Consider the following 26,181-nt stretch of genomic DNA (forward strand, 5'->3'; position numbering starts at 1 on the left):
GAATGAGAGTTTTCGGCAGTGGGTCCACAAGCTCCCTGTGCACAGTGCAGGAAATCCTGCAATAACTGCTCCTGCAAGGTGCCAAGGCATTACAGGTCTTTGGATGGATCTCTCCCTGCACATGCTCCTGGCATCAGGAGACACAAAGGGAATGGTTTCACCAGTCTTGTAGGCATGACACAGCTCTGGGCTGAACGTTATCCTGAATGCCTTTCCCACACCATCCTCATTCGGTACATGAAGTTGCTGAATTATGACTCAGAGATAGTCAGCTCACTAGTCTCTTTGGAAAGGAGAGTTCAGGCTCCACAAAGAGATTGGAAAGGCTGCTTATGGAAATTGCTAGATGGTTTGCCACTCCTAATGGGAGAGTGGGAAAGGAAAGGTCAGTCAGAAAGACAGCATGGTTTCACCAGTGGAGAGCACAGAGGGACCACACAGCTGTACAGGGATAGGCAAGGTCTGAGCAAAACAGGCAGCTGTCTAGGGCAGCAGATTTTCAGGAGCATTCCCCTGCTTTGTTGGAGCTCTCTGCCTCTCAGAGTCAGGCTTGCTGCTGCATGGTGGGAAGGGAAAAGAGAAAGGGGTGGGGGGAAAGGGCATCAGCCAGCATAGACAGGATCAGCCTCTTTTTTTTTTTACTCCATTGGTGGCAGAAGGAACCCCACTTCCCTGGGACTCTCCGCACTGCTCCATATCTCCCTTTGTCATGCAGATAGACAAAGTCAATTCTGCTTAAACTCATGGGGAGGCCCAAGATAGCCCCCAGTCTCAGTGTGTCAAGAAGAGACCCCAAAACCAAGCCAATACAGCAGCCATGACCATACCTGGGTAATCGCAGTGATGGATCCTCCTTTTCTCCAGCTCAGGGTTGTTGCGTCTGTTGTATTTGGGGGGCTGCATGATAATGTGCCCTTGGGAGAGGGTCCCAAGGCCATTGGGGATTGGGGGGACCTGGGATGACTGGACCAGCTTCAGTCCAAAAGTGGCTTCATAGGATGGTGGGGGAGAGATGGTGTTGATGAGCTCTGGTTGATTTTCTGGACTGCCAGGCTGTGAGTTGGGGGGCGAGGGGGGCAGGCTCACTCCTGGAACAGGGTAAAACTGCCCTGTGATGTTGAAGTTTCCCTGTCCTTGGGACACATGCGGGTACTGCTTAACTGGCCCTCCTGGCTGAACAGGTCTGTGGAGCACACTGGACATGGCGTTACCTGTGGACATGGTGACACCGCTGAGAGAGTTGATGGCTGTGGTGCTGTTGGAGGACGGTGTCATAGTGGTAATGTCGGCGCTTCCATTGCCAAGAGGCATCTGATAAAGCTGGGCTTGCTGTGGGCTGGTAGATAAGGGGATGTCGGAGGGCATCTCCTGCTTGATGAAGATGTTGTTCACTGCCACTGACTGGGGCATGCTGAAGACGCTGGTGAAATCAGGCAGGGTCTGTGTGGAGCCAGAGGTGGAAGAGCAGGGCTGGGCAAAACTCGTGCCAGGCTCTGTTTTGATCTGGGGGAATGGCGTCATAGGTTTGGGTGGCCTGTAAAGTCCAGTGCGCAGGTGTGTCGTGTCTGGCAGAATCACATTGATGTTCACACTGTACGGTGTAGAAGTTGGCTTCTCTGTTGAGAAGAACTCATCCACCACTGAGGCACTCTCCCGGCGGTATTTCTTGTCTGGTATCATTGAAATGGGTGGCACCTGGTTTGAAAGATACTTATCCATTTCAGACCGTGCCTATGGTGACAGATACAGAAGAGAGAATTTGTGAGAAGTGAGCTTTACACACTAGTGGTGGGAGTTCAACAAGTACTTAAACTAGAGAGACACTGAGAGAGCAGCAAGGATGGCCCAGGAGTCACAGGTGGGAGAGACCTAGATTCTGTCTCTGACTCAGCCACAGATTCCCCTGGGGTGAATTGCTCGATCTGTCTCCTGTCCCCCTTCCCTCCTACCTGTCTGCATTGGTACCAAAGCTAGTCAAGAGGATACAATTATGAGAAAGATAGAGCCTGATAGAAAGCCAAGCTTTTGGTACAATATTTCAGTCATACCAATGAGAATTTAATACTAGAAATGAGATGAAATCAGAAATCTTGGTCCAGTCACCCTCATGTTTTGAACATGTTTGGAGCTGGGTCTGCAGTCCACCTTAGAAATACTGACTCTGGTCTGCTATTAACTCAGGAGCCCAAGGAGTATTACATTTTATTCTAAGACTAAGGTGGGCAACATCTTTAATTAATTGAGAGTATCTTGGGCTGCAGCCATAGCAACTGAAGTGATTTGGGCAATAATTCAATGAACTGTAAGTCTAAAATGGAGACTGGTAGGCATATTACCCAGCTCTTATCTAATCTTTGGTTTAGTTCTAGTTTTGTAGGGTCCTTTTTACCAGTCTAGGTTCTCCAAGCTAACAAGAGCTTTAGCTGAGGCTATCACCACTTGTCAGCTATCTTTCTCTCCCGGTTCATGTCTGATGTGGCATCCCACTGGATCCAGGCCCAATAACTCGGCAGCCTGATGGAGCAATCCTCTAGGAAATTCATCCCCTGGCATTTGATGACTCAAGTTCTGCTCTTTGTGGTTAGAGATACCACTGCTAATAGTCCTCTATAAAGCTACAGCCTTTAATTATGTGGTTATCCATGTGTCAAGCTCATTGGAAAGCCCTTGTAGACACATTCATATGTAGAGGAGCTGGCAAAACCACCTGGTTTCCCTGGCAGAGCCTGCAGCGCACTTCAGGAGAGCAAGCTGATCTCACCCCACACCCAGCACACTTGAGCTGAAGGTTTTGCAGCTCTGAACTACGCTACTGGAGTGCAATGGGCCAAAGTCATCCCTGCTGCAACTTCAGTGCTCTTCACAAAGCTGGACTGGAGCCAAATCACTTTCCTCACCCTTCCCAATGAAACACATCACATGTGCTTCCAGCTAATTCAGAGAGCCTTTGCACCTCTACAAGCCACACTGGCAATGCCTGGGTAAGCTGGCTTCCACCCAGTCACAGGTACATGCCAAATACTACCTCTTCGATAGGGGTAGTGTCTGCAAGGTGCACCAAGCCCAGAGCAGCTGAGCTTGGAAGTGCTATACTGCAGCAGGGCTGTACACATTGCACTGGAACTGAGCACACCGCACTGGGACTGTACCTTTGAGATGGTACTCACTGCACTGTGTGTACACACTGTGCTGTGAACCCTATACTGCATTGGGGGTCAACAGCTATGCTGAAGCTCCCAACCCTACACTATTCACACTGCCCCACCATCTCTAGTACCTCCATCCTAACCAGGAGGTTCAGGCACCCCCATCTGGTGCACTCTGCATGCCATCCGCATTCGGGGAGCCCTGAAACCTCCCTGCTCTCATGAAAGAAACCCATAGTGGAGGAGGATGGCTAATGTGCTGGTGCACACAGCTTCTGTCACATCCTAACCTAACTGCCTCTGCTCAAAGCAGTGCTGCCTCCAGCAACACCTACCCAGTGCTGCAGTGAGGAAACCCTGGATCAGACATCCCAAGCACATCCTAGAGCTAGTGTCGGGGAGAGATGGGGTAGAGTGTCACATACTCTCAGCATGGGTCTCAGGAATTGGTCCAGAAACATTTCAGGGAGTCATTTAGATTTGAACTCCTGATTTACCCTCCCCTCGCCCACTCCACCATTTCCAGCCTGGGTTCTTCCTGAAGGGAGAACCATAGGGAGAACCACACCACAGCCTTGGAGCTGAACCCTGCAAACTCCCGCCTCTTCCTGCACTATGCACTCACACTGGCACATTATTTTTACCCTTGGGAGTCAGCTTGCTGCTAGATAGTACCTGAGGCTCTGAATGCCACACATACCTGAGCAATGAAATGGCCCACTTGCTAGGAGTGGGGGGAGGGGGAAGGTGGTGTATACCTTTTACTTCTAGAGTTCCCTTATCTCTGACATTTAAGTTTCTCACCTTCAGTTCCCAGGGAAGGTCTCCCCCACACCTCCATTAGGTCCTTACACAGCAGGTGGCCAGACAGGCGTACGGACGTAGAAAGGTATAGAGGGCCCTAACTGCAGCTCCCAAACTGCATTCTCAGCCAGATGACCCCGTCTGCCTACTACCACTACCTGCCCCCGTGTACCATCAGTCCCTGTCCAGTGTCTCCCAGTTTCCTTTTCTCTAGTAACCACCCCTACCTGCACAGCAACGTCTCCTTCCTGCCATTCCAGTGAAGCCTGATAAATCCACTTCTCCTGATCCTGAGCAGCCCCAGGTTCCTGGGGAAAGGGGGTGTTAAGGTGTAACGGGTCAGGACAGCGAGCAATGGGATTTCACAGGAAAGGCTACCAGCCCTGACCTTAGCTGTAGACCTACTGGCTAGTGTAGGGCCAGGCCAGGAAGGTGAAGGACCCAGCCTGGTGGAATGCAGATTGTCATAATGCTGCTTTATGAGTTAGAGTTACGACATGACCCCAAGGGCCACAGCATGCTTTGAAGAGGGAGGAAGGGGCACTCTCTTTGTTTGTGGCCCGGGAATTCCTGGCAACCCTAGCCAGCTCTGGCACTGCTTGTGCTAGGTGTTGAGCAAATATCAAATACCAAGCCACTTGTCTAAGCAGCTCCCACCCACTGCTTTACCCAAAAATCAACTCTGGCACAATAGCTGGGATGACTAAGTACTAGGTGCTTTCCTGACATGCCTGGTTGGGATCCAGCTTGACTGTCCTGAATGCAGGTGTCTCTGAGCTGTCACTTAGGGCTCTTTTTACAGTTTATGTTGATCCAGCGGGCAGAGTTAATGCAGGCTCAAGAGCAACTGATCTTGGCTTAAAGGAGATACGTACACACCGGTGCCTAGGGCAGCTAGCACAGATGAAGACACCGACAGCTGAGTGGGAGGAGTCCACCCTGGGTGGCAGTGTGGGGACTCAAGGAGTGAGTGGGGATGTCAGCGTGTCCTTGTCACACTATCTGGGTCCTCAGGGGACTGCTGCATGTCCTCCACCGAGAGGGGCGGGTGGAGGGGTCCCAGAGGAATTGCATGCAGGCTCTAAGATAGCTTTAGGAGGTGGGGCAGAAACACGCAGATGAGGAAATAGTGAGGAAAGCTCTTCACCTCTAGAATGAGCGGCATTCGCTGTTCCATCCTCATGGGGTGAAGCTGTGGAGTAAACACAACTGGGTTAACAGGGAGGCACGTCAGCTCGGGGACAGCGGGCACCTCCGCCCCAGCTCCCACACAGGTCCTGCCGGCACCCCATGGGGCGCAGAGGAATGCACCTCCCCCCAGCCTCGCAGAGGCCAGCCCGCCTCAAACAGCCCAGCCAGCCTGGGGCCACCGCCCCGCTATCGCCATCGCCCACCTCCCTCCCACCTGCCCGCCGGGCCTGCAGCATCCCCCAGGCCACCGAGGCCACTGGTCGCCTGGCGACGGTTGCTAGGCAGCACCAGGCCAGAGCGCCTCCCCGCCCAGAAGCGCCGCGCTGACCCCTGCAGCCCCGGAGGAGCGACAGCGTGGGGGGCGCACCAGGGGCGGGGCCGGCCCCTCCTGGGCGGGGATGGGCCTTGTGGGCGGGGCTCGCGGTGGGCGGGACTCGCTGTGGGCGGGGCGCAGCGGCCGCCATGTTTGTCCCCGGCCTGGCACCCTGGCAGCCTGCGCAGGCCCAGGCCCCTCGTGGGTGACCATCCCCTGCAGGGCCCATCGCGCGAGGCGGGTGCGTGGGTGCACTGCCCACGTGTCTCGCACACCCGCGGTCTGGGCAGGGCTCGGCAGGGAGAGCTTCTGCCCCTTCCGAAGTGGTACTTGCAGAGCCACAAAGCAAACACCACGGTGCCAGGCTGGCATGAGCGCTGCAATGGAGATTTTTTTTTCCCCTTTAAGGCCTTCACTGGCTAAGGGTAGAGTACATCTACAGAAAACAATTTCCAGCATTACGAAGTCCCTAAAAAGTGGTTACCTTGTGGGCAGCAATCGCCCCCCCCCCACCTCGGTTTGGTGCCTTTTTCGCTTCCTGTTGCTCAGAAATACATTCCAACCCGACGGCGTTTCAGTGCACTTGGAATCAGTTTACATTTGTTTTCCCTAGAGCCGTTGGCAGAGTTGTGCTTTGCAAAGTTTTGCATGCAGAAAGGAAAATTGGGTTTTGAAGGCCATTCAGAGAGCGCCTGGAGCTGGGTGTTGGCGGGAGCGGCGGGGCAGGGGGACCCACAGTCCTGCCTTGCCACAGGTCAGAAATGTCTCAAACGCGATTTCTGGGCAGCAGTGACAGGCAAAAACGTGCCTCTCCTGCAGGAAGTGGGGGAAAGGCCAAAGCAAACCTAGGAGATCTCTGCGTCCATGTGTGCAGGGAAATGCGCGTGTCTTGCGGGGGTGGTTTGTACAGTTCGCAGTTGAGGTGTAGGAAAAATAGTGGTAGCAGATCACTGTGTTTGCCAGCTCCCCAAGACCTTTTCCATAGTGGGAACACAGGCAGGAGCTAACTGGGACCCCTGCCCAGCCTCCCGGTGCTGATACAGCCTCCACAGCCCCCAACAAGCCCTGGGCCTCTCTGGCTCTGGGGCTCAAACTGTGCAAGCTGGAGACAGAAGCAAAGGGGACAGCAGATCTGGGAAAGGAGCTGGTGAGCAGAAATTCGCTCCTACCATCTCCTTTCCTGCACCCTTTTTCCCTTTCTGGTTTGATCTATGAGAAAAGCCATGAAGTGCTGGAAGTGCAAGATCATGGAAAACATGGGCTATCTGTGCTATCTGTGCTGAGTGCACCAAGAGATGACCCTGGCTGCCCTAGATGTGCAGGGATCATGCCTTCATCTGCCCTGACGGTTTGAGCTTGGTTTTCCCAAACTATGCCATGCAGAGCTAACAACAAAAGGGGGTTGGATCAGCCCCTGGAGCATAAGCCAAGAAAACACGAGCTCCTATGGGTAGGTATGGCTGCTGTCAAGTCACTTGAAGGGCTTCCTGCCTCTATTCCCTCCATATTGACCTGGGTAACATGTATTTGCTGTAGTAGGCTGGGTTGTGGAGAGCACGGGGAGTCTGAAAATAGCAGTGAGGCACGCTATTTATCAGTGGCTTCCCTGTATTGAAGGTTAGTTTGGTACACAGTGTTCAAGAGCCAGGCCTGAGGCAGTTAGCACAGGGGAAAGGGAAAAAAAAAAAAAAAAAAAAAAAAAAAAAAAAAAAAAAAAAGCTCCATTTTCCTCCTGTCTGGAGGTAGGAACAGAGCCTGGCTTTGCAATGACATCATCTTCCTTCAGTTTACTAACATGGGGTTTTTTCTTTCTTTGTTTCCTCTTGAACAGCACTTGCCCTGACGGCAGGTGGGAGGAGGGATAGAGCAACCCGCTGGAGGAGTGGGGACCTGGTTCCCAGCTTGCACAACAAGTCTCTGTTTTTATTTCTTAATCCTTGCCAAGAGGCAGAGAGGGATCTGCCGAAGTGTTTGGAGCTCAGCTGGGGAGGACGTCCTCTTGGGCAATGTAGGTAGCAGCTCAATCTGGCTGCAAAGTTTGGTAAATGCTTGGTTTTTCCCAGGTAAAAAGATAGCTGAGAAAGGGAAAAAGATAGCTGAGAAACACAAGCTTTCTAGAGAAGGCTTTCAGGCACAGTACGAAGACTGAGAGACCTGCTGCACCCCCAAGACTGGGGCTGTGCCAAACCCCTAGCGTCTTGACACCCCCTCCCCAGCACAGGCCCCAGTCATGCAGCTGAACGCAGCCTCTGCCCAGGCTATTGCCACATCCAGCACATGCAGGACTGGGCAGAGGCCGTGTTCAGCTGCATGACTGGGGCCTCAGACACTGTCCCTCTCCTCTGCCTAATAGTAGCTTGGGAGAGAAGGGGTTGCTTCCTGAGACTCCTCAGGACGTGCATCTACTTCTTTGGTCTCCACAACCATTTCTCGCAAGGCAGAGGTAAAGCAGACTTTCTCCAGAGAAGAAAACTCATCGAAAGAGACAAGGCAAGCTTAAAAATGAGGACACCTACTCTGGGGAGAAAGAAAAGAGGCAGTCACATGCTGTGTGTGCAGGACAGACCACCCCACCAGCTGTGCAACACAAATGCTGCTGCGGAGCCCAACACACGTCCCCTGGTGCAGAGAGGCCCGTGACACAGCTCCCAGGAAGTGCCTCCTTCCCCAGGCTCCCCTGGGCCGCAGCAGCCACCCACAGCCCTACCACGGGCCCATGGGCAAAAACAGGAAAGGGCACAGATGGACAGATCTGGCTTTGAAGTCAGCCCTGCTTTGAGACAGAGGTTGGGCAAGAGCCCAGTTGGACAGCCACCTCCTCCAGAAGCTCTTCAGCCACAGTCCTTCAGACAAACAAGAAACCCCTTGTGCCATGGGCCAGAGGTGCCCGTGGCGTCTACAAGAGCAAGGACAGGAGAAGCTTTCCCACATGAACAGCCTCAGAGCTGCATTGGCCAAGCCCGTCAGGCTCAGCCAGGCCATGCTTCCCTACAGTAGTCAGGCAGCACTGCAAGGTGGATCCAGCCATGACTCAGCCCCTCTGAGGGTCAAGTTCTCAGTATCACACCACTGCCATACTCCTACGAACAGAGGACTTGTGGCATCCCACGGGACCCTCTACTGTGTTGCCTTCTGAGGCACATGATCCCATGCCCCCTGGCCATCCCTAGCAGGTGGGTCCCCAGGGACTCCTCAGCGATGACCTCTGCAATCCCCCTCTGGCTAGCTCGTTCTTGTGCTTAGCCATCCTCCAAGGCAGAAAGATTTTGGCAGGACCTGACTTAAATCTCCGTTATCCTTCCCCACACCTCCTGCAGCGTGCTTGAAAATCTCCTGCATCCCTCTCTTCTCCAGAGTGGATTCCCTCCACATTTCAACAGAGGGCTAAGGACCTGGTCTCTTCACACATTTCCCACCCTGGCCTGAACTCTTTCTCCAAGTTCAGTGCTGAAAACAGGCCACAGTCCTCTAGCACCAAGCAATGGGGAATAATTATCTCCACAGCCCAAAACAGTATTTGTCTGGCTTTTGTGAGTTCAGCATCAGCCTGTGCCCTGTTTTAACTCAACATCCTTCTCTTCCCTGCTGCTGCCTGCTTGTTTTTAATCAGTGTGTGCAGTTTCTTCTCCTCAATCGCTTGCCTTCACCCTAACCATTAGCATTTCTCCAATTAATCAGCACTGTGGTAAATCCTCATCTTGCCTTCCAAGTTCAGAATCATTCACACATTTTATAGACCAGCCGGTTGGACCAACCAGGGCTAGAAATGGGCTGAGGCCTCTCTGCCTCCCCCAATGAACCATCAAAATCAACTCTCTGGATTCAGTTTTCCCACTTTTGGGCACCCATATTCTGGGATTTGCTTCTAAATGAGAGGGTGTTCCTCGCAAGGCCTTGATAACCCATGGAGCCATATGGCCTTGAAAGGATGGGTGCCAATCGGGCCGAGGACACTGAGAACTACCAGCCATCCCTGGAGAACCACTGGTCTCACATGTGCTGCCTAGGCCTGCTTATGAGGAGATGTTTTAACGTGAAATTTTCAGGTCAGAGCCAAAAGGGCTTTGGGGATAAGAGCTGTGCCTTCTCATGCCCATCAGCTGGAATAGGACAAAATACCTTCAGAAACACCTATCTGCTTCTGCCAAACTCTTTCACAGGTAACATTTGAGCTTGAAAGTGATGGTCCAGCCTCGTACAGGTGAGAAAGGAGGGGAGGGCTGAAGCAGCCCTATTTTGGGAACTGGAGAGGCAGGAGCCAACATCACCCCACCCAGAAGATGAACAAAACTCTTTTCTGCCTCAGCCCTTCTGTGCCAGACAGCTGCTTTCAAGGCCTGCCCTATTAAGCAGCACAAATACACAAGGAAGCAATTCAGGGTTAAGCTGGCCATAGCCAGGAGGAAACCCCACAGATGCATGTTCTTTGCAGACTCCTCACCCATCCCCAGGAGCAGGTCCTCACGGCAGGACTCCACCTTTGGCAGAGGGACTGTTCAAGAAAGGGCAGCTGAGGACACTGCGGTGGGCTCTGCTATGCGCTGGGCGGCTCACATGAGAAGGGAATGACCGGGAGTACTCAGTCCATCATTTCCTCCCTGCCTGCCAACCACAGGCAAGGAGTTAACCATTTTCTTGCCTTTCTAGGAAGGGCTTAACCTGCCTCTTAGCCATGGAGCTCAGTACAGCAGCAAGAGACACTCCACTGTGGCTCTTTGGAAGAAGCCTCCAGCGCCTTCCAGTTTAAAAGCAACCAGCTCTTCAGTGGGTACAGGGGCCCTGCTTCCACTATAGTCATTAGCAATCCAGTCATTGCAGTCCCTGGAGACAAGGATGAGATATGACAGTCTGGAGAAGCACATGCCCCAGACTCCACCAACTGCATTGACAAGGGCTCCAGGGACTGTAAAGGGAGTCAGTAGCTCAGGCAGTGGAGCAAAAAAAAAAAAAGTGAAAGAAGGGGACATACAGGAAAAGCACACATCAGCAAAAACATCTGTGAATTTGGAACATGGGGAAGCGTCTCCTCCAAACTGTGATTTTTGGTTTGGCCAGAAAGGGAAAACAAATAAGAATAGCTTTCAACAGAATAAAAGCACTGAATTCCTGTGTTTTTTTCCCCTCAAAATCAAAGTACCTGTTTCTGGCCTGCTCCATGGGAAGGGTCTTTGCCACATGCCAGAAGAAGGAAAGCAAAAAAGCAAGAAAGCAAAGAAAGCAAGAAAAAGGAAAGGGGTTGGAACGAGCACTTTGTCCACTGAAAACAAGGCTGTCAAACACAGATTTCAGTCCCACAGGGCAGCAGGAAAGAGAGCATTTGCACTACATTCAGCACAGTTAGGATTCGAACTTGGAACCTTGAGACTGAAATTCCACAAAGGGCAAAATAACCTCAGCTGGAGGAAGATTTATTTACAGAGAAGTGCCCAGCACCATGAAATCATTACAAACCCAGCCCTGAAAACCAGTTGCTTGATGAAGAAAGTAGTTTATGAAGCCCTGGTTCCAGTAGATCTCTGCTGAGTGGATTCTCCTATGGCTAATAGCAAAGCATCAACAGGAGCCTTTCTCCTCTACCCATCTGCCAATTTTCACAAATGCTGCAGGAACCTACTGCCTTGGAAACCACCATCCCTCATGCAGATTTGGCCAAAGGCAGGCTGAGAAGTTACCAGGGCATTGATCAATACACAGAGTGTCTCGGACAACCATTTCTTGGGAGGACACAGTAAAACTGATGCTTCAGCTAATCATGCCATTTTGCTAGTGATTAACCAAGAACATCGTTAGAACAGTGCTGGCATTGCAAGTAGCCAAGACAGTAGGCGGGACATGTCTTTCCCATGATTAAACGCTTTCTAATCTGAAGTTGATAAATAACAAACCGCCATAGAAACATCAAATGTTGTCACCACACAGGCAGCACCAGGGAACATGGAGAGAAATCAATGTTTGCTAAACAGGGAACGAGCTTGTTAAGTTGCTAGAGGGAGGGGTTGGGGGGAAGGAGTTTCTTCGGTTCTCTGCACTCGGCGGCCTCAAGCCCTGTGCCAGCCTCCATCTGGCCTCAGCCCCACTCTGCAATACTGGGAGCACAGCAAGCCTGAGTCTGAAGCCTGATGCTCCCCAGACCCCAGCTGGGTCTCAGGCTCTTGCTCAGTGAGCCCTGGCCATGGCAATATCTGGGGAAGACATCCAAGAGGACCCTGCTCTGCTAGTCACTGCACAAACCCAGAGAGGCAAAGAGCTTTCGGGAGAGGGAAGGGGGGTACAAGGAAGATGCCAGCCTCCCCCTTGCAGATCAGCCAGCAACATGACCCCTGTGTGGGCGGTATTTGCAACATGGAGGTTCAGGGCAAGGGAGCTCGTGGGCACGGCTACCCATGGGGAAAGGGAGGGCACCTGCTCCAGGTGCAAAGGCAGCCCTTGCTTCAGCCAAGTGACCCTCCCCAAGCACACACATGGGGGCAATGATTGCGCCTGTTGCCCGGGCCTTGGGATTACGCCGTACAGCCTGTTTCTCATACGTGCACCTGCATGAAACTCCAGCCTCCAAGGGAATCAGCAAACAATAGGGAGGAAAATCATCAATCAAAAACCATGGCAAGTACCTGGCAGTACCCCCTGAAGGGGACACGTTATAAATAGACTGTATTTATATACAGATTTGGTTCAATATCAGCATTTATTGTCTCTCTAGTTAAATATTGACCTGAGTAAATATTTGTTTCTCTGATCATTCAGTTTTGATATTGACCTCAATCGACGTTATTTTCTGTTTGTTCCTCATGTCTTCTGGAACTCTCTGCAAAAAGGGATTAGCAAAGGAACCACCAGGACTCTCCTTTCAAGTACACACAGTCACGCAGGGCCAAAAGTTTGGCTGCTGTAAACAACCAGAGCACCATCGCGGGCAGCAGAGCGGTACCCTATGCTTATGTACGAGGGCTGCTGCCCTGCAGAAGGGCCCAGCTGGAGTCTTCTGCTCGCTCATCACAGGCTCCCAAAGAAGTTAAGAGCAACTCCAAGAAGCCAGCACTGTCTTCAAAGCATTCAGCTGTGTCTGCATTACATGCAATGGGGCAAGATACATCTTCACTAATTTTTGCCACCTGTAAAGTGAGTATCTAAGCTGAACTCTCTGTGCAGGCTCTCTTTGGAGTCCATGGGAAGACCGCCAGAGGTGATTTACTCTGCCAGCTTTCCATCTTGAAGCTTTCACACCTTTCCACTTGAAAGGGACTTTCTGGAGCAAGACAAGGCCACTGAGTTAAGCGTTTTCCCCAGCTTCCTGCTGGGAGCTCCTAAGTGGCTCAGTTCCTGAGCCACACTGCTCTGGAGGTTTATTCTGGAGGAAAAGAAGACTCTCTTCTGCCTTTTGTTTGAATTACCTGAGTTAATTAGCACCTCTCAGAAGTAAGCAATTTCCTTTGAACCCAAGAAACCCATCAGGGCAGATGTGGGCAGCCAGGATGCTGGCTGGTCTCTGGCTGAGACAGTAGGCTGCAACGTTCCCAGCAGACTTGGTGACTCTGTTCACTGTTCCTTTCCTCCTACAACTTAGAAAGACTCACTAAAAGGCAGACTACCTTGATCTTTTATCACAGAAACCATGCCACTACAGGCAGTGATCCCAAGGGAGAGAGAAACCAGGAGAAAATCGTCATTCCAGTCCAAGATCAAGTGCCTGGAAGAGGAGCAGTTTGGAACAGCCAGGCTCCAAGGGGAGCTTTGAGAGAGTGAGCAGAAATCTTTCCAGAGATAGTGCCATACCTGGACTGAAAAACAACTACCCCAATAAACCTTGGAGAGAGCAAGCTTGGAGGAAGCTGTGGCACTGCTGCATCATCTCTAGGCTGTACTGAATGCTGTGGCCATCCAGAGTCACTGGCTGTGGCAGAAAACATTGGCCTTCCCTGCTGAGACCAAGCAGGATACCAGAATAAACAGACTGCTCTGCAGGTGCTGAAGGCAGCTTCCCCGTCTGGCCTTAGATAGATCTACACTCGTGGGAGGAAGTCACAGGTCAATATTAGAATATCTCCACACTGGTTTCCCCTCTCCCAGATCTGCCAAACGCAATCCTTGCACAACCTCAGCACAGAACAAACAGCTGGAGGGAGTCTGAAGGCAGATAGGGAAAGGAGAACAGCCCTCTCTTCTTACCCACTGCTCACTGCTCTGCCCTGAAAGGAGGGCAACTCTGTTAAAGTGAGTGTGTATGGAAAGGGGGGGCATGAAAACACCCATTTCATGTTTTTGTATGCAATTTTCTATTTCCAAACTGCTGTTGCTCAGCAAAGGCCTGGGTCAAGCCCATCAAAGCCAACCGGAGGCTTTCCATCAGCCTAAGAGGGCACCCACTGTTGGATACAGGAGGCTGAGCTGGGTGGACTTTGGTATGAGCTGGTGCAGCCCTTTGGATACTTTTCTGGAAAGATCAGATGGTCTAATGTTCTTTCGACTCCTGGAAAATCAGGAGGCTTGGAGCTATTTCAGCCACAACCACGACACCCAGGCCCTCAAGTGTTTCCCCAGTTTATGCTTGCATACAATCAAAAGTTGAATTTGGATAGCCACATAGCCCCAGCTGGCATCATCAGCTAGGAGAAGGCCCACCTGCAGCTTCATTTCTCTTCCTTGGCTGCAGCTTCTGCTCCAGCACTCCCTCTCTTCTTCTCTCCCTTCTGCACCTGAGAAGATGGAGCATCTCAAATGTCACCAGTCTGCAGGATTACCTGAACAAATTCATCCACCTGTTTCTAGCTATTGCATGGCCACAGGACACAGGGTGTGTCCTTGAGCTCTCCAGCTCTCTTCCAGTTATGCATCCATGCTGCAGGTCTTGAATTGAGCATGGCATGGGAGAGGCTGTTAGAGCACAGGGGGAGCTTTCCCCAGACCCTCCTGAATGATGGGTGGGATTCATTCCACTTCTCACCACCTAAAAGCTCACACACGTCATCTAGTCTCCTCCGATCAGAAGAGATGATGCACATTCCCAGAGCAGGGTCTGACAAAGGCAGAATGAGTCATCTGCTGCTTGCTGGGGCTTGTGAAGTCCTCATGGCATTCAGCAAGTAATAAAACAGGCCATAAAGCGTGTTCTTCCCCGTACAAGCAGCAAAGCAGACCCAATACCCCATGCATTTCTGGGAAAAGCAGGTCAGGTTTCATGCGCAGACAGCAAATCCTTCCATCAGCATGGCCCTCAGCTTCCTTGTCAAACGATTAGGCAAGCAGCGTAGGGATTGCCCAGCTAGTGCGGGAGTCTGAACCCTCTTCAGGTAATATTGAGCAATTTCTTTCCCCCTAGCTACAATAACCCTCCTGATTCTTCAGTCCTTAAGGGCTATTTGGCTGATAGGCAGGGGCGGCGGGAGGTTGAGGGGAAGAGGAAGGTAAGCCAGTCAGAGACGGATGTAAGGGAAAAGGCTGGGCACTGCTTAGGCCCTTGACAAGACTGGTAGCCTTGCTGGGAGAAAGTGGCATCGCATGGCAAGCAAGAGAAAACTAAGACATGTGAAAACATGGTGTTTGAGTGAACAGGTCTTTGGGCCAACTTCTCTCTTACAGGCTTGCATAGCACCTAGCGCCGTATAGGGCCAATTAAATACTACCAGAATCAGTGACATGGCATGGGAGCAGGTATGCCTGCTGCAGCCCCTTCTTGCATGTGCTCCTACCATCTGTGTTTCCTAGCATGTGTGCTTCTAGGAGAGTCTCTCCCTTAGCCCAGGAGGAGAGAGCCTCAAAGATCAAGATCGCCACAGCCAGCGAATTTAGAGAAAAACTCAGTTTAAACCCTCTCTTTTCCACATGTCCCCTGTATGGAAATGAATTGCCAAGTGATGTTAATTAAGGGAGACTGATTATGGCACAGGTTGATTAACAAGCAATTGGCAGTTCCTGCGGAGAAGGCACTGAGCCCTGGAGAAGTTCCAGCAGGAGCATTTCAGAGACTTAGAATTGCCAACCCCTGGGAAATGTGAGGACTGTGACACTGGTTGTGTCCAAAAGGTGAGCTACAACAGTCAACCAAACTAAACATTTTGAGTTCTCCCAGAAGCACGACACAGAACCACCACAGTATCAAATACGGAAGTTACTCACAACAAAACATTTTGTTCTAAAATGCCAAATTTTTGAATAGTGAATTGGAAAGGAGAAATGGTCCATTTTTTTCATTCAGTGTCACAGACTTGGGTAATTTCCACACTTTAAAGAACACCATCACACTTTCTATTCATTACAAGAAGAATTTTCACTTGAAACTGTTCAACCATCTATCGCTTCAGCTCCATAAACTGTCCTTGAGGAGCAGCAAAATGGAAAATGATAACGCTCTACTGGCAACATTAAAGTGATGGGCTGAACTGGTTGGTGAGTAGGTATCCACAGATCTCTGCCCTCTCCTGGATGCATTCAGATTTGTGAAACAATTGCCACAGACATGATAGACGTGATAATGGATGGATGTCCTCTACAGCAAGGGATAAGTACTTGCAGCTTTGGAAGCTGAAAGATCTGACTAGGTTATACTATGACCAATTACTTGCAGTTCTCTTCTCTTAAGTGCATCAGAAGTACTACAAAGAGCAAGGCTGTTAAATATATTTTAATACTTGGAAATCCTGTCTTTGGTGGAAACTTGAAGGTCCCCATCACCTTAAAAAAGTAATAATAATTTTAAAAGAACTCTCCAAGCATTTCTGAACTTAATGAAGGTTTCTTTGTTTGAGTTTCAATTCGAGCTTGGAGGGAGCTGAACCTCTTTGATGTGGGAAACAGCCCATGGTTTTTTGAGTGTTTTCAAGCTAGCTCAAGTTCCGAGAACATCTGAATTGTAAACATTAGTTATCCAATCCCCAAATACCAACTGTACCCTGTGACTTATGTAATTCACCAATAGAGCACAAGAAAAGCAAATATTCTAATCAAGGAGTTCAGCTAACAAGACGGTCATAAGTGTGATTATTTGCAGTGCATGGGTTAGATAAAGGAACTCACTGGACCAGGGAATGAGAGTAAAGCAGTACACGTATCTGACCAAACAGGTTTGAGATGTGAAAAATCACATTTGATGATGCACCACCAGCCAAAAACACACTTTCCAAGACATTCATGATTAATTTCAGATGATTGTGTTTGCTTCCCACAGATCACTCAGAAATAGCGATAAAGGGAAATCCATCACATTTATTATAGAGTGGGAGTCCCCTGCTCATTTCCTCACTTAAATACCTGCTTTTTTAATGTTCAAAAATGAAACGTGCTTTTCTAGCTAACCTGTAGCCTCTCCTGTGTCAGGAAATGGAAACCGGGTTCCAGAAAGGCCTGTGCAGGAGGAAAAGGAACTGCAGGCCTATAATCTTGTTCTTTTTCTGTGTTGTCCCTTTCACTCGCTCCCCACCTTGCAGAGCTAAACTTCCCCGAAGCAGAACAATCGGCCTTTGTATCACGTGGACAAAGCCATTGTGCTCGAATGAGCTCAAAGTTCGAGCAAACCATTTCATCCTATACCTTGTCTGCTTCCAGCAGCTCTTGCGTGCGCACGCCCACAAACACAATGAAATCTGTTGGTTTGGGGGACTTAAAAAAAAAAATAATAACAGTTGTGGTGGCTAAGTTCCCCCAAATTGCCCAGTCTTTGGCTCACCGGTAACATGGGTGTTGTCCAAAGCCTGCTGAGCAGTAGGAAGCTCACCACTGACTTTGGACCTGGCCATAAAGGTCACAGAAAACCACCAGGAAGCAAAATAGCAAAGTCCCAACTTCTCCCAACTCTGGCAGACACAAGTGTTTATACAACCATGATGCCAGAGTATCTGCGCAGCTCAGAGGCTCTGCAAGGCTCTCACCTGAGATGTGCGAATCAGGAAGTGGAAGGACTGAAACAAGGTCCGGCCACGGTCACACAGGGAATCTGTGGCATGGCCAGGAACTGAGCATCTGTCCAGGCGAGCAACCTGCCCATCCCTGCCCCCACGGTAGGATCCAATCCGCAAGTCACAGCACCCATCACCACCTGGACACAGGGCTATGGCAGGCAGGCATCTGGCCTAGGATGGGCTCCGATGCGATCTTCCTGCAGGAGCAGAGCGACAAAGTCCTCTTTCTGGGGGCTTCACCTTATTTTCCACTGACCCTGCAGCCACTTAGCAGACAGGGAAGGCTCATCAGACTTGGCAAACTGCAGCTGGCCCTGAAAGGATCAGGCTCCATCTGACCCGCAAGCAAAACAGCCTGAGAGGATCACCCCCTCATGAGATCCCTTTAGCCGCACCAGCTCTTTTTGACTCAGGGCTGTCAACTGACAATCTCCAGTTGTACTAAGAGGGATGAAGTGAGCAAGTTCTTCCTTGCCCAGCCTTTAATTCTACATCTCAGTATCACTGATCTGTTCCTGCACAGCCGTAGAGCCTGCTTGGGTTGCTGGCACCCTTGAAAAATGAATATGATTGGCACGCAACATTTTGCACTCCTTTCTGGGATGCACAGACATTTCTAACCTCTTCCACAAAGTCAGGAAGATCCGAGAGAGCAGAATGTCCTGGCCACCTAGGAGGAAGATGCGTGCCCTGACTTCACACTGCCCAAAAGAGTGCATTATGCAAACTAGACAGCTTGAAAAGAGGAAGAAAGGACTGAGTCACCGAATCCGAGGCAATACTACCACTCCGCTCCGTTTCCACACCTGTTTGCACAGTCATAGTCATGGGATCCTGGTACAGATGTCTGGGCTCAGCTCCCTGTTCTGCATGTGGAGCAAGGGGTGGGTGAGGCTTCAAGGCAGCACACAGGTCCCGTGCACTGTTCTGAATCATGACTTGCCTGATGCATGATGGTGTAAAGCTTGCACAGTCCCCTTGCAATGTCATGATTTGGCAAAGAGGCCAGGAAACACCTCCACATTGCAACATCAAGAGCTCAGCATTACACACAAAGCCATTCCTCAAACATGGACACAGCCTTGAAAATGGGCACTGCACTGTTGAGCTCACGTCTGCGGTGTCCCCACACTTGGGCCAGTGTTCAGGGAAGTATTGTGAGCTCCTTGACCTCAGTTTGCTGGGTACTATGAGAAAACCAGGAGAGGGCTAGAAGGGATGAAGGAGCACAATGCTTTCAGTCCTCCCTGGGCACAGGCCATCCAAGGAGTGGCATTAAACTGCACAGAGATCCACAAGATCAGCCACCCCCAGCCAAAACTAACTGTCAATATCCCTTTACAAATTTCAGGTCTGCAGTAAAATTCCAAAGCTGCTGTCTTTCCTTTCCCCCCCAGAAAAGCTGCATTCATTCACTACATGAAAATCCTGATGGCCCAAGGAAAAGAATTGCTCTTTGATGGCTGTGCCGTGGACTTCTGTGTCTCTACTAATGAATAAAGTGAAGCTTTGCAACCCCAGTACAAACCGTATCTGTATGAGCAAGACCCGTCACCCAGGTTCCGACTAGGCCATGCAAGGTGCGGTACCACTGGAGACCAGGGAGGCCAGTCCCCGGTCCAAAAAAGGCAAACCATCTAGTCATCACTACAGGGCAGCCACACGCATTACAACAACAACGTGGCTGAAAGGGCTGAGACCCGTGAGAAGCAGGACACAGCACAAAGGGCCCAGCATGGAGCGAGCAAGAATGAAACAGCTCCAAAACTGTTCAGAAAGCCAGAGCACAGTTAAAATTATTTCATCCAATGTCTCCTGCGATACCAGAGGCAAAGGAACACCACAACACATACCTCTGCTCCTTTGAAAAGGCCTGGGAAACTCCATTCTGGGAAGCAAGGACTTGAAGTGCCAAGGAAAGCTCTCAGGGACCAGTACCATTCTGATAGCACCTAATCTGCTCAAGTGCCTCCCTGATGCTGGAGCTGTTTTCATCCTGTGTTAGCCCCGCACTGGGCCCTTGGGCAGGGCAGAAGGAAGGTGTGCCAAGCATGGCATGTGGGGTAGAACTTGGGCTTAGAGGACCCAAGGAGAGCTCGGATCAACCTGCAGTTTGGGGCCTTGTGGGGCTTAAAAGAAGAGCAGACAGCACATAGGGCCAAGGGGCCAACTTTCCACTCTGGAGCAGCTGAAAGTGGAGGACCTCCTCACCACTCATGGGACAGCTCCATGCAGCAAACCAGCCCCAACCCAGTTCAGCAGCTGTTGGAGCCAGCCTGGGGGAGCCACGTGCTCCTGTTTCTCTACTTGCACAGTGCACCCAAGGAAATGGAGGCAATGAGTGACATGCCAGCTCAGGGCCTTCCCCAGCTACACTCACCGAGGCCTTCCTCTGTCACACCATGACAGCCTGTGCCCCCCCCAGGTGCCCACTGGCCTCAACCCAACTGCTCCTGATGGAGGCAGGCGAGGGATTAACCCAGTGGGACAGGCTGGTTTTTTCCCATCTGTCTTCCCAGTCACTCCTCCCCTTCCCTGGGTCCTGACCTCACTCAGTCGCTGCACATCCAGGTAACTCTGATGAGTGACTCCTCCAAAATCAGCAGAGCAGGCCTGAATTTGCAGGCAGTGCAACTCACTGAGATATGCACTTCCTACTTCCTTCCCCTGATCCGCTGAGCACAGGCTATTGCAACCAGCAAGCTAACACTCGTGTTGGCCCCAGTTCTCCCCACCTCCTTAGTTTTAGCAAATCCAGTCATGGTGATGAGTGTGGGCCAGCCCTTCCACCTCACCAGCACCTGCTCCGCTGACTCCATGACCGGGTATTAGGAGCCAGCGTCCACCACTACTGTCCTGCATGTGTTTGGCAGGGAAGAGGGGAAATGCTGCCACCCTCCTGCTCTCCCACACCTCCCAGGCCCCCAAAGCTCAGGGTGGGAGGGAAGAGCAAGGAACAGGCAGGGCAAGAGACCCTGCAAGGGCAGGGACTGGCCTTACAAGCCCAGCCCTCGAGGCAGGATAGCAGACGAGCCCTGGCATCCCGCTCAGTCCCCTCGCTCCAGATCTACACACCATACTTTGCCATTCTGTTCTGAAACGCTTCCCTGATCATGCTTTGCTTTTGGTTTCATTCGTTTTTCTTCTTTATCTTCCTTCTAGCATTCATCTCTTGAGATTAAAAGGGGAAAATTCTATTTCCAGTCAATCCGACTCAAATCAGAAAGGGAAAACACTTTTCTTTTATAAATGTGGATCCTTTTTCTCACCACACTGCTTTTTTTTCTTTTTTTCTTTTTTTTTTATTTTGAGGCAAGGTGAGAAGAGGTGGCTGGAAAGGCAGAGAGGAGGGTAAAATTATCCGTAAACTCCACAAATGAGCCATTTCCACCTGAACCAGATATTGAATAATATTTTCAGTAGAAAATATCTCCCGCCCCCCCCCCCTATTGTTTGAAAAACTATTTGTGGAGGAGGGGGGAACTTTCCAATGAATAAGATAAAGAGAATGGCTGGAGTTTGTTAGTGTCTTTGCTGGTGAGCAGAGAGAGAGAGAGGCAGGACAACTCAAGCACTATACAGCTAGAAATGCCCTGTGGGCAACAGCCACTGCTGGATCTCTGACAGGTCATAGCCCTTTTCATAAGCCTTGTCAAATGGCTCTGAAAAAACAGCCTCCTGGAGCAAAAAAAACCCCAGCCTTCTCAAGCAAAGGGTTTCCCAAACTTAAAGCAATCCGGCTTTTCAACCCTGCAGCTATGGCAGCTTCTTCAGTGTCTCTTTTCTACAGCGATCAGAGCATTTGGCATTCATAAAAGCTGTGTGGGCCAAGTCATAGAAAGCTCCTCCCTGGGAGATCTGGGGCCAGTCCTGCTCCTTGAGGGTTTTTCCTCCCCTAGCTATAGGGCCCAAGCTGGGTTTGGTCAAAAGTCCTGCCACAGCTGTGGGAGGCTGAGCTGGCGAGGCACAGGACATCATTGCTGAGGACAGCTTCCCCGCTTTCCAGCCTCCTTCCAGCTGGATACGGATTGCTGGCAAGAAATCTCTGCCTCACACACCCTTACACACCACCTTGCACAACACACGGGGCATGCCCACAGCGAGGTGTTCGTCACGCTCCCATGGAAATGCCTCCAGTCACCACCAACAGATCTGAGCATCCAAACGGTCCCCAGCATCAGGGGCCCCTTTGTCCCAATAGGGACTTTTTGAGTGGCACAACGGTGCTTCTGTGCCAAAAAGCTGACTTGGCTAATTTGCTACCCCTAGGGCTTTCCACCAGACCCACCCTTCCCCTTGTCTGCCTCCAACCCAGGGAATCTGGCAGTGGGGCTGAATTGCCCCAGTGACCAAACTGGGGCGAGAAATGCTTCTTCCCTCTGCAGGGCAGCGAGGACAGCATCCTGAGACGAAGGCATTCCCAGCTGCAGTGGAAGAGGCGCGGTGGACTCTGCGTCCCCACGTTCACCATGCCCATGCAAGGACAAGATGTGGCAATGGGCTGACCAAAGAGAGGAGCCACCACGCCGGAGAGAGCCGCTGCCCGTCCCTCCCCATAGCGCTTCCCACCAGGCAGGGACAAGGCGCGAGCTCCGCTCCCCCGGTCACGTGCTGAACCCTTGGTGCAGTAGTAAGCACCAGCCCTGTTGCCTAATCCTTGGGCAGCCTGGGTTACAGCCTGTTAATGAGCCGCACAACGGGGAGAAAGCAAACTTCACCCTCCTCCCAGATCAAATAGGGAGCTACCATACTTTCACATGTATAACCTGCACTCAAGATAACCCACACCTCCTTTTTTAAGCAGTGGTTCTTTACTATCCAACTTCAGATAACCTGCCCAAATCAGGCACTGAGGGACAGGGGCTCTGGGGAGAAAGGGAGCAGCACAAGGAGTGGCAAAGCCTGTGGATGACGGGGAGAACACAGCGGCTCTGAGCAATGAGAAATACAGGGACTGCTGGGAAAGGGGAGGGCTGGGTGGCAAATGCTCTCTCGCTCCTGATTTGATCCCTACACATCCATAACGACCTCTTGCCACTGTTTTGCACTTTTCTTTTAGTTGCTGGATCACCAGGGAATTATAGAAATGAAAATATAATAAGAGGAGCCACTGCCTTCATTTCACAACCTTCCTCTGAAGGACATCCCTGACTGCAGCCCCTCGGCCCAAGCAACATGTGGACGTAGGTTGGCCCCACTCAGGACCACCAGCACAGCACATGCATCCAGCAATCAGCTCATCGGGCAGGGAGAACAGCAGTTCCCCAGGAGACGGCCGTCCTGGGCTCTAACTCCCTTCTTGGCCTTCTCTGCACTGGGGCTACTTTTCCTAGGAAAAGAAAGAGCTCCCTGAGCAGACGTCCATTCGGCTGCTGTTCTCAAGCCCTGCAATTGGTGGAGGGCAACTAGCTAGGAAGCAAGCCAGGCTAGGAGCCCCAAGATTGACCCTTCAGGCTTCGGAGTGGCACTGCTGCTGCTGGGAGACGTGAACCAAGGACAGCGAGTGAGGAAAGAGCAGGACAAAGCCCTAACCCCTTCTCCATAGCTCCGCACTTCTGCCCAAGCCCTGCACCCAGACAGGAGCAACCTGCCATGGGGATAACAACCTGAGCGGGCCTGATCCATCACAGAGCCCAAATTAAAGCTCCCTTTCCAAGCTGCATGGGGTGAGCGCTCTCACAGATTACACACCCGTCTCATGGACACACTGGGCTTTGGGGATCCCTTCCTGAGATCCCCATCAAGGCAGTCTGCAGTGCCGCCAGTACTAGAGCCTCCCTGGGAGGGCGCGGGAAGGGAACGGCTGTTGGAGGCGAGGCTGGGCCGCCGGAGGGTCTCCAGCCCCCAGCAGCAAGCGCTAGCGGAGGGGGTGCAGGATTTCTTGCGGAGGAGGGTTTTAATGTATGCAAGGAAATACTGTGAGGTGCCTGGGGCAGAGCAAGTGGGGGGTCTCTGCAAACCGAGGCCCCCCGCGTGGCTGGCGGGTGGGGCGAGGGGAAGGGCGGGAGGCGGGTGGGATGAGTCCCCGCCGGGGTCTGCGGGGAGGCTGCGTGCCTGGGGCACAGCAGCGAGCCGTGCACCAGCACAGGCAGCTCACGGGCTGCCAAACCCTGGCGACGCTGCCGGTGGCCGGGGTCCCTCCGGAGCTGCCATCCAGGGCCTCCCTCAGCCTGGCCTTGGGCTGCTCGCAGCCACGAGCAGGTGGCCGTCTCGCAGCCACCACGGGACAGGCAGAGCCCTTCTGGGGCTGGGGGAAAGCGCTGGCGCCGTGTCCCCCTCCCTGCCGCCGGGCTCCCGGGAGCCGCCCCCTCTGCACGCCCGGCAGCCGCGGAGGGGCCGGCTGCGGCCGGGGGCTGGGGCGGCGCGGTGGGTGGGCTGCGTGCTGCAGCCTCCCGGGCGGCGCCGGCGGTCCCGGCCCGCTGGGACAGGCGGCTTCCCGGCGCCGGGCCGGGGCTGCTGGGGAGGGCTGGCGGAGGACGCGCCCGGCCGAGCCACGGCGACCCGGCAGCGGGAAGCTAAGGACCGGGGGGGGCAACCGCGGCCACGGCCTGCCCCGGGGAAGGCGCTCCTGAACGGGGACCCCGAACCAAAATGGCGCTGGGGAGCCGGAGCGCGGGGTTAATCATTAGCTGCCGCCGCGGGGGCGAAGGCGAGCACGCGGCCGCGGGCGCCCCGGCAGGATGGCACCGCCGCCTCGCCAGGCCGCGGCCCTCCAGGTCGCCTCGTCCTGCCTCGTGGGAAAGGCCAGGCACAGGGGCACGGCCGGGCTGCGCCAGCCCCGCTCGCCCCGGGGTTTCTTCCCCCGGGACGAGCAGCTCCAAACTCTTCCCTGTCCCCCCGCAGCGGGGCCGAGACGGGGGAAAGGCCGTTTCTCCCTCCACCCGGAGGGGAAAACAGCGATACGGCGCCAGCCCTCGGGAGCCCGGCCTTCGCCTCCGACGGGGCCGGGAGGCGGCCGCGGGGGAGCAGCGTGGCTGGGCCGTAACATGGTGCCCAGGCGCGTCGCCGCGGGGCACCGCCTCGGGGCAGGCCACAGGCCACCGCCTGCCGCGGGGCGTCCGGGCCTCCGCTCTCCCCGTGGGGCAGCCGGCCCCGCCGCGGGCGCCTGACCCCGCGCACGTGCAAGGCCGCGCGTGCCCCCGCCGCAGGCTGCGCGCGTGCGGCCGCGCACCGCTCCGTCCCGGAGCCGCTTATCCTGCGCTTTATCTCCGGCCTGGCCGCTCACAGGGGGAAGCGGCGGAGCCAGGGAATTTCAAGGAGAATTCCTTCCCTGCCTCCGCCAGGTGCGGGGGGAGAGGCATCCCCCCGCTGCGCGCACGTACGCATCGGCACGACTCCAACGGCGGGACAGAGCCCGCTCCCACGTCCTCCCAACAGGCAGCGCAAAGCCGGGTCGCTCCCGGCCCCGCCATGCCCCCTCACCTGGGCGCCTCCCCGGGACGCCGCGGGGCCGGAGCCCTCCCCGGCACACAGCAACCCGCCGGCAGAGACGAGGCGAAACCATGTTCCGGAGAGCGAGCAAAACCTGTTCCCGGCAGCAAAGCCGTCCGGCAGCACGCTCCTCCAAGGGTTTCAATGGTTTGGGGGTGTTGAAAAGGGAGAAGCAAAATACAGAACAAAACCCGCCCCAAAAGCCAGGAGAAAAGCCAGCAGGAGGGGAAACAAAGTGTACGAAGCAACGGAAATGTCTTACCCGAAAAAAAAAATAAAGGGCAGAATTAAATCACAGCCACGCAGCTATCATTGTGCAATCAACTGGCTTTAGCTGAAGGCATTAGAAGTCTGAGCACACCTAATTGGGCAAAAAAAAAAAGTCTCTGTGGCTGTAAATCAGCGCAGCTCTCCAGGACACCACGGCACCCGCCCAACCACACGCCTGCGGAGCAGCCGGTACCTCTCCCCGGTTTTCTGCTCCTTGTTCCCAAACGGATCATCTGTGATCCCTTCGGCCTCACAAAAGGTTACGTCAAAAAGCACCAAATAACTTGGGGGCCCTGGAAGAAAATCACTCAGGGATGGAAGAGGGAAACGCCAAGTCCGGCACACGAACCCCTTCTGGGCGGAGGGGGCCCGGCCCCGTCTCACCGACGCGCGCGGAGAGCTGCCGGCCTCCGCCTTACCTGCGCCAAGTCGGGCTGGCTTTCCAGGCTCCGGCCGGCCGGCTTGATGTCCTCAAAGACCGAGGCGTCCTCGCCGGACTCCCCCGACATGGCGACGGGCTTCAGGGGCGCGAACGCGGAGCTCTCGTCGGGCAGCGGGGAGCGCAGCACCAGCCCGCCGCTGCTCATTCCTCCCGCGCGCCCCGCTAGCTCCCCGCGCCCCGCTGCCCCGAGAGCAAAAACAAGATCTGAAAAAAAGATAGCGACGGGGGGGAGGGGGCGAAAAAGAAAAAATAATTAAAAAAAAAAAAACACGCAACCCAGAAGCGTGAGCTGGTGAGCTAATCCTCGGGAGCCAGGTGCGGCCGGGAGCCGGAGCGGTGCGGGAAGGCTTTACCTGGGCTGCGGGAGGAGGAACGCCAACCTGGAAGCCGGCGACGCCGGGACGAGCCAATCAGGCTCCCGCCGCCCCGCCAATGAGCCAGCTGACAGCGCCGGCGGGCCACGGGCGCATAAAAGGCCTGCTGGGAGCCCGAGCGGGGCGCCGGGAGCCCTGCCGCCCGCCGCCCTCCCCGCTGCCGCCCGGCAGCCCCCGAGGCGGGGATTATCGCCCCAGACCCCACCCGCCGGGGCAGAAACACCCGCTTGCAGGACGGCGCTCCCCGTCTCGGGGCGTTTGCGGGAGGGCGTTCCCGGCGAGGGCTGCGGCCCAGGAGCATCTCCTCGGTGGTGGGAAG

General features: G+C 53.4%; 1 protein-coding gene across 6 annotated transcripts in view; it reads right to left on the reverse strand.

Moving 5' to 3' along the window:
* Positions 1 to 25,939, reverse strand: part of LOC112983309 (Krueppel-like factor 5) — a 38,257-nt gene extending 12,318 nt beyond the window's left edge. Inside the window, exons 1-4 of one of the 6 annotated variants that reach the window (XM_064518065.1) lie at positions 25,466 to 25,939; positions 5,098 to 5,142; positions 4,178 to 4,258; positions 828 to 1,731 (exon numbers count right to left, since the gene is read on the reverse strand). In XM_064518065.1, the coding sequence (XP_064374135.1) occupies positions 828 to 1,731; positions 4,178 to 4,258; positions 5,098 to 5,142; positions 25,466 to 25,633 (1,198 nt within the window). In that variant the 5' untranslated portion in view covers positions 25,634 to 25,939. Of the gene's footprint in view, positions 1 to 827; positions 1,732 to 4,177; positions 4,259 to 5,097; positions 5,143 to 24,767; positions 24,974 to 25,038; positions 25,109 to 25,465 lie in introns of those variants that run through there. The other 5 variants (XM_064518067.1, XM_064518066.1, XM_026100353.2 and 2 more) reach the window with 5 other exon arrangements.
* Between the last annotated feature and the right edge of the window lie 242 nt (positions 25,940 to 26,181).

Source organism: Dromaius novaehollandiae, chromosome 11 (genome assembly GCF_036370855.1).
Source record: "Dromaius novaehollandiae isolate bDroNov1 chromosome 11, bDroNov1.hap1, whole genome shotgun sequence".
NCBI classification, from domain to species: Eukaryota; Metazoa; Chordata; class Aves; order Casuariiformes; family Dromaiidae; genus Dromaius; species Dromaius novaehollandiae.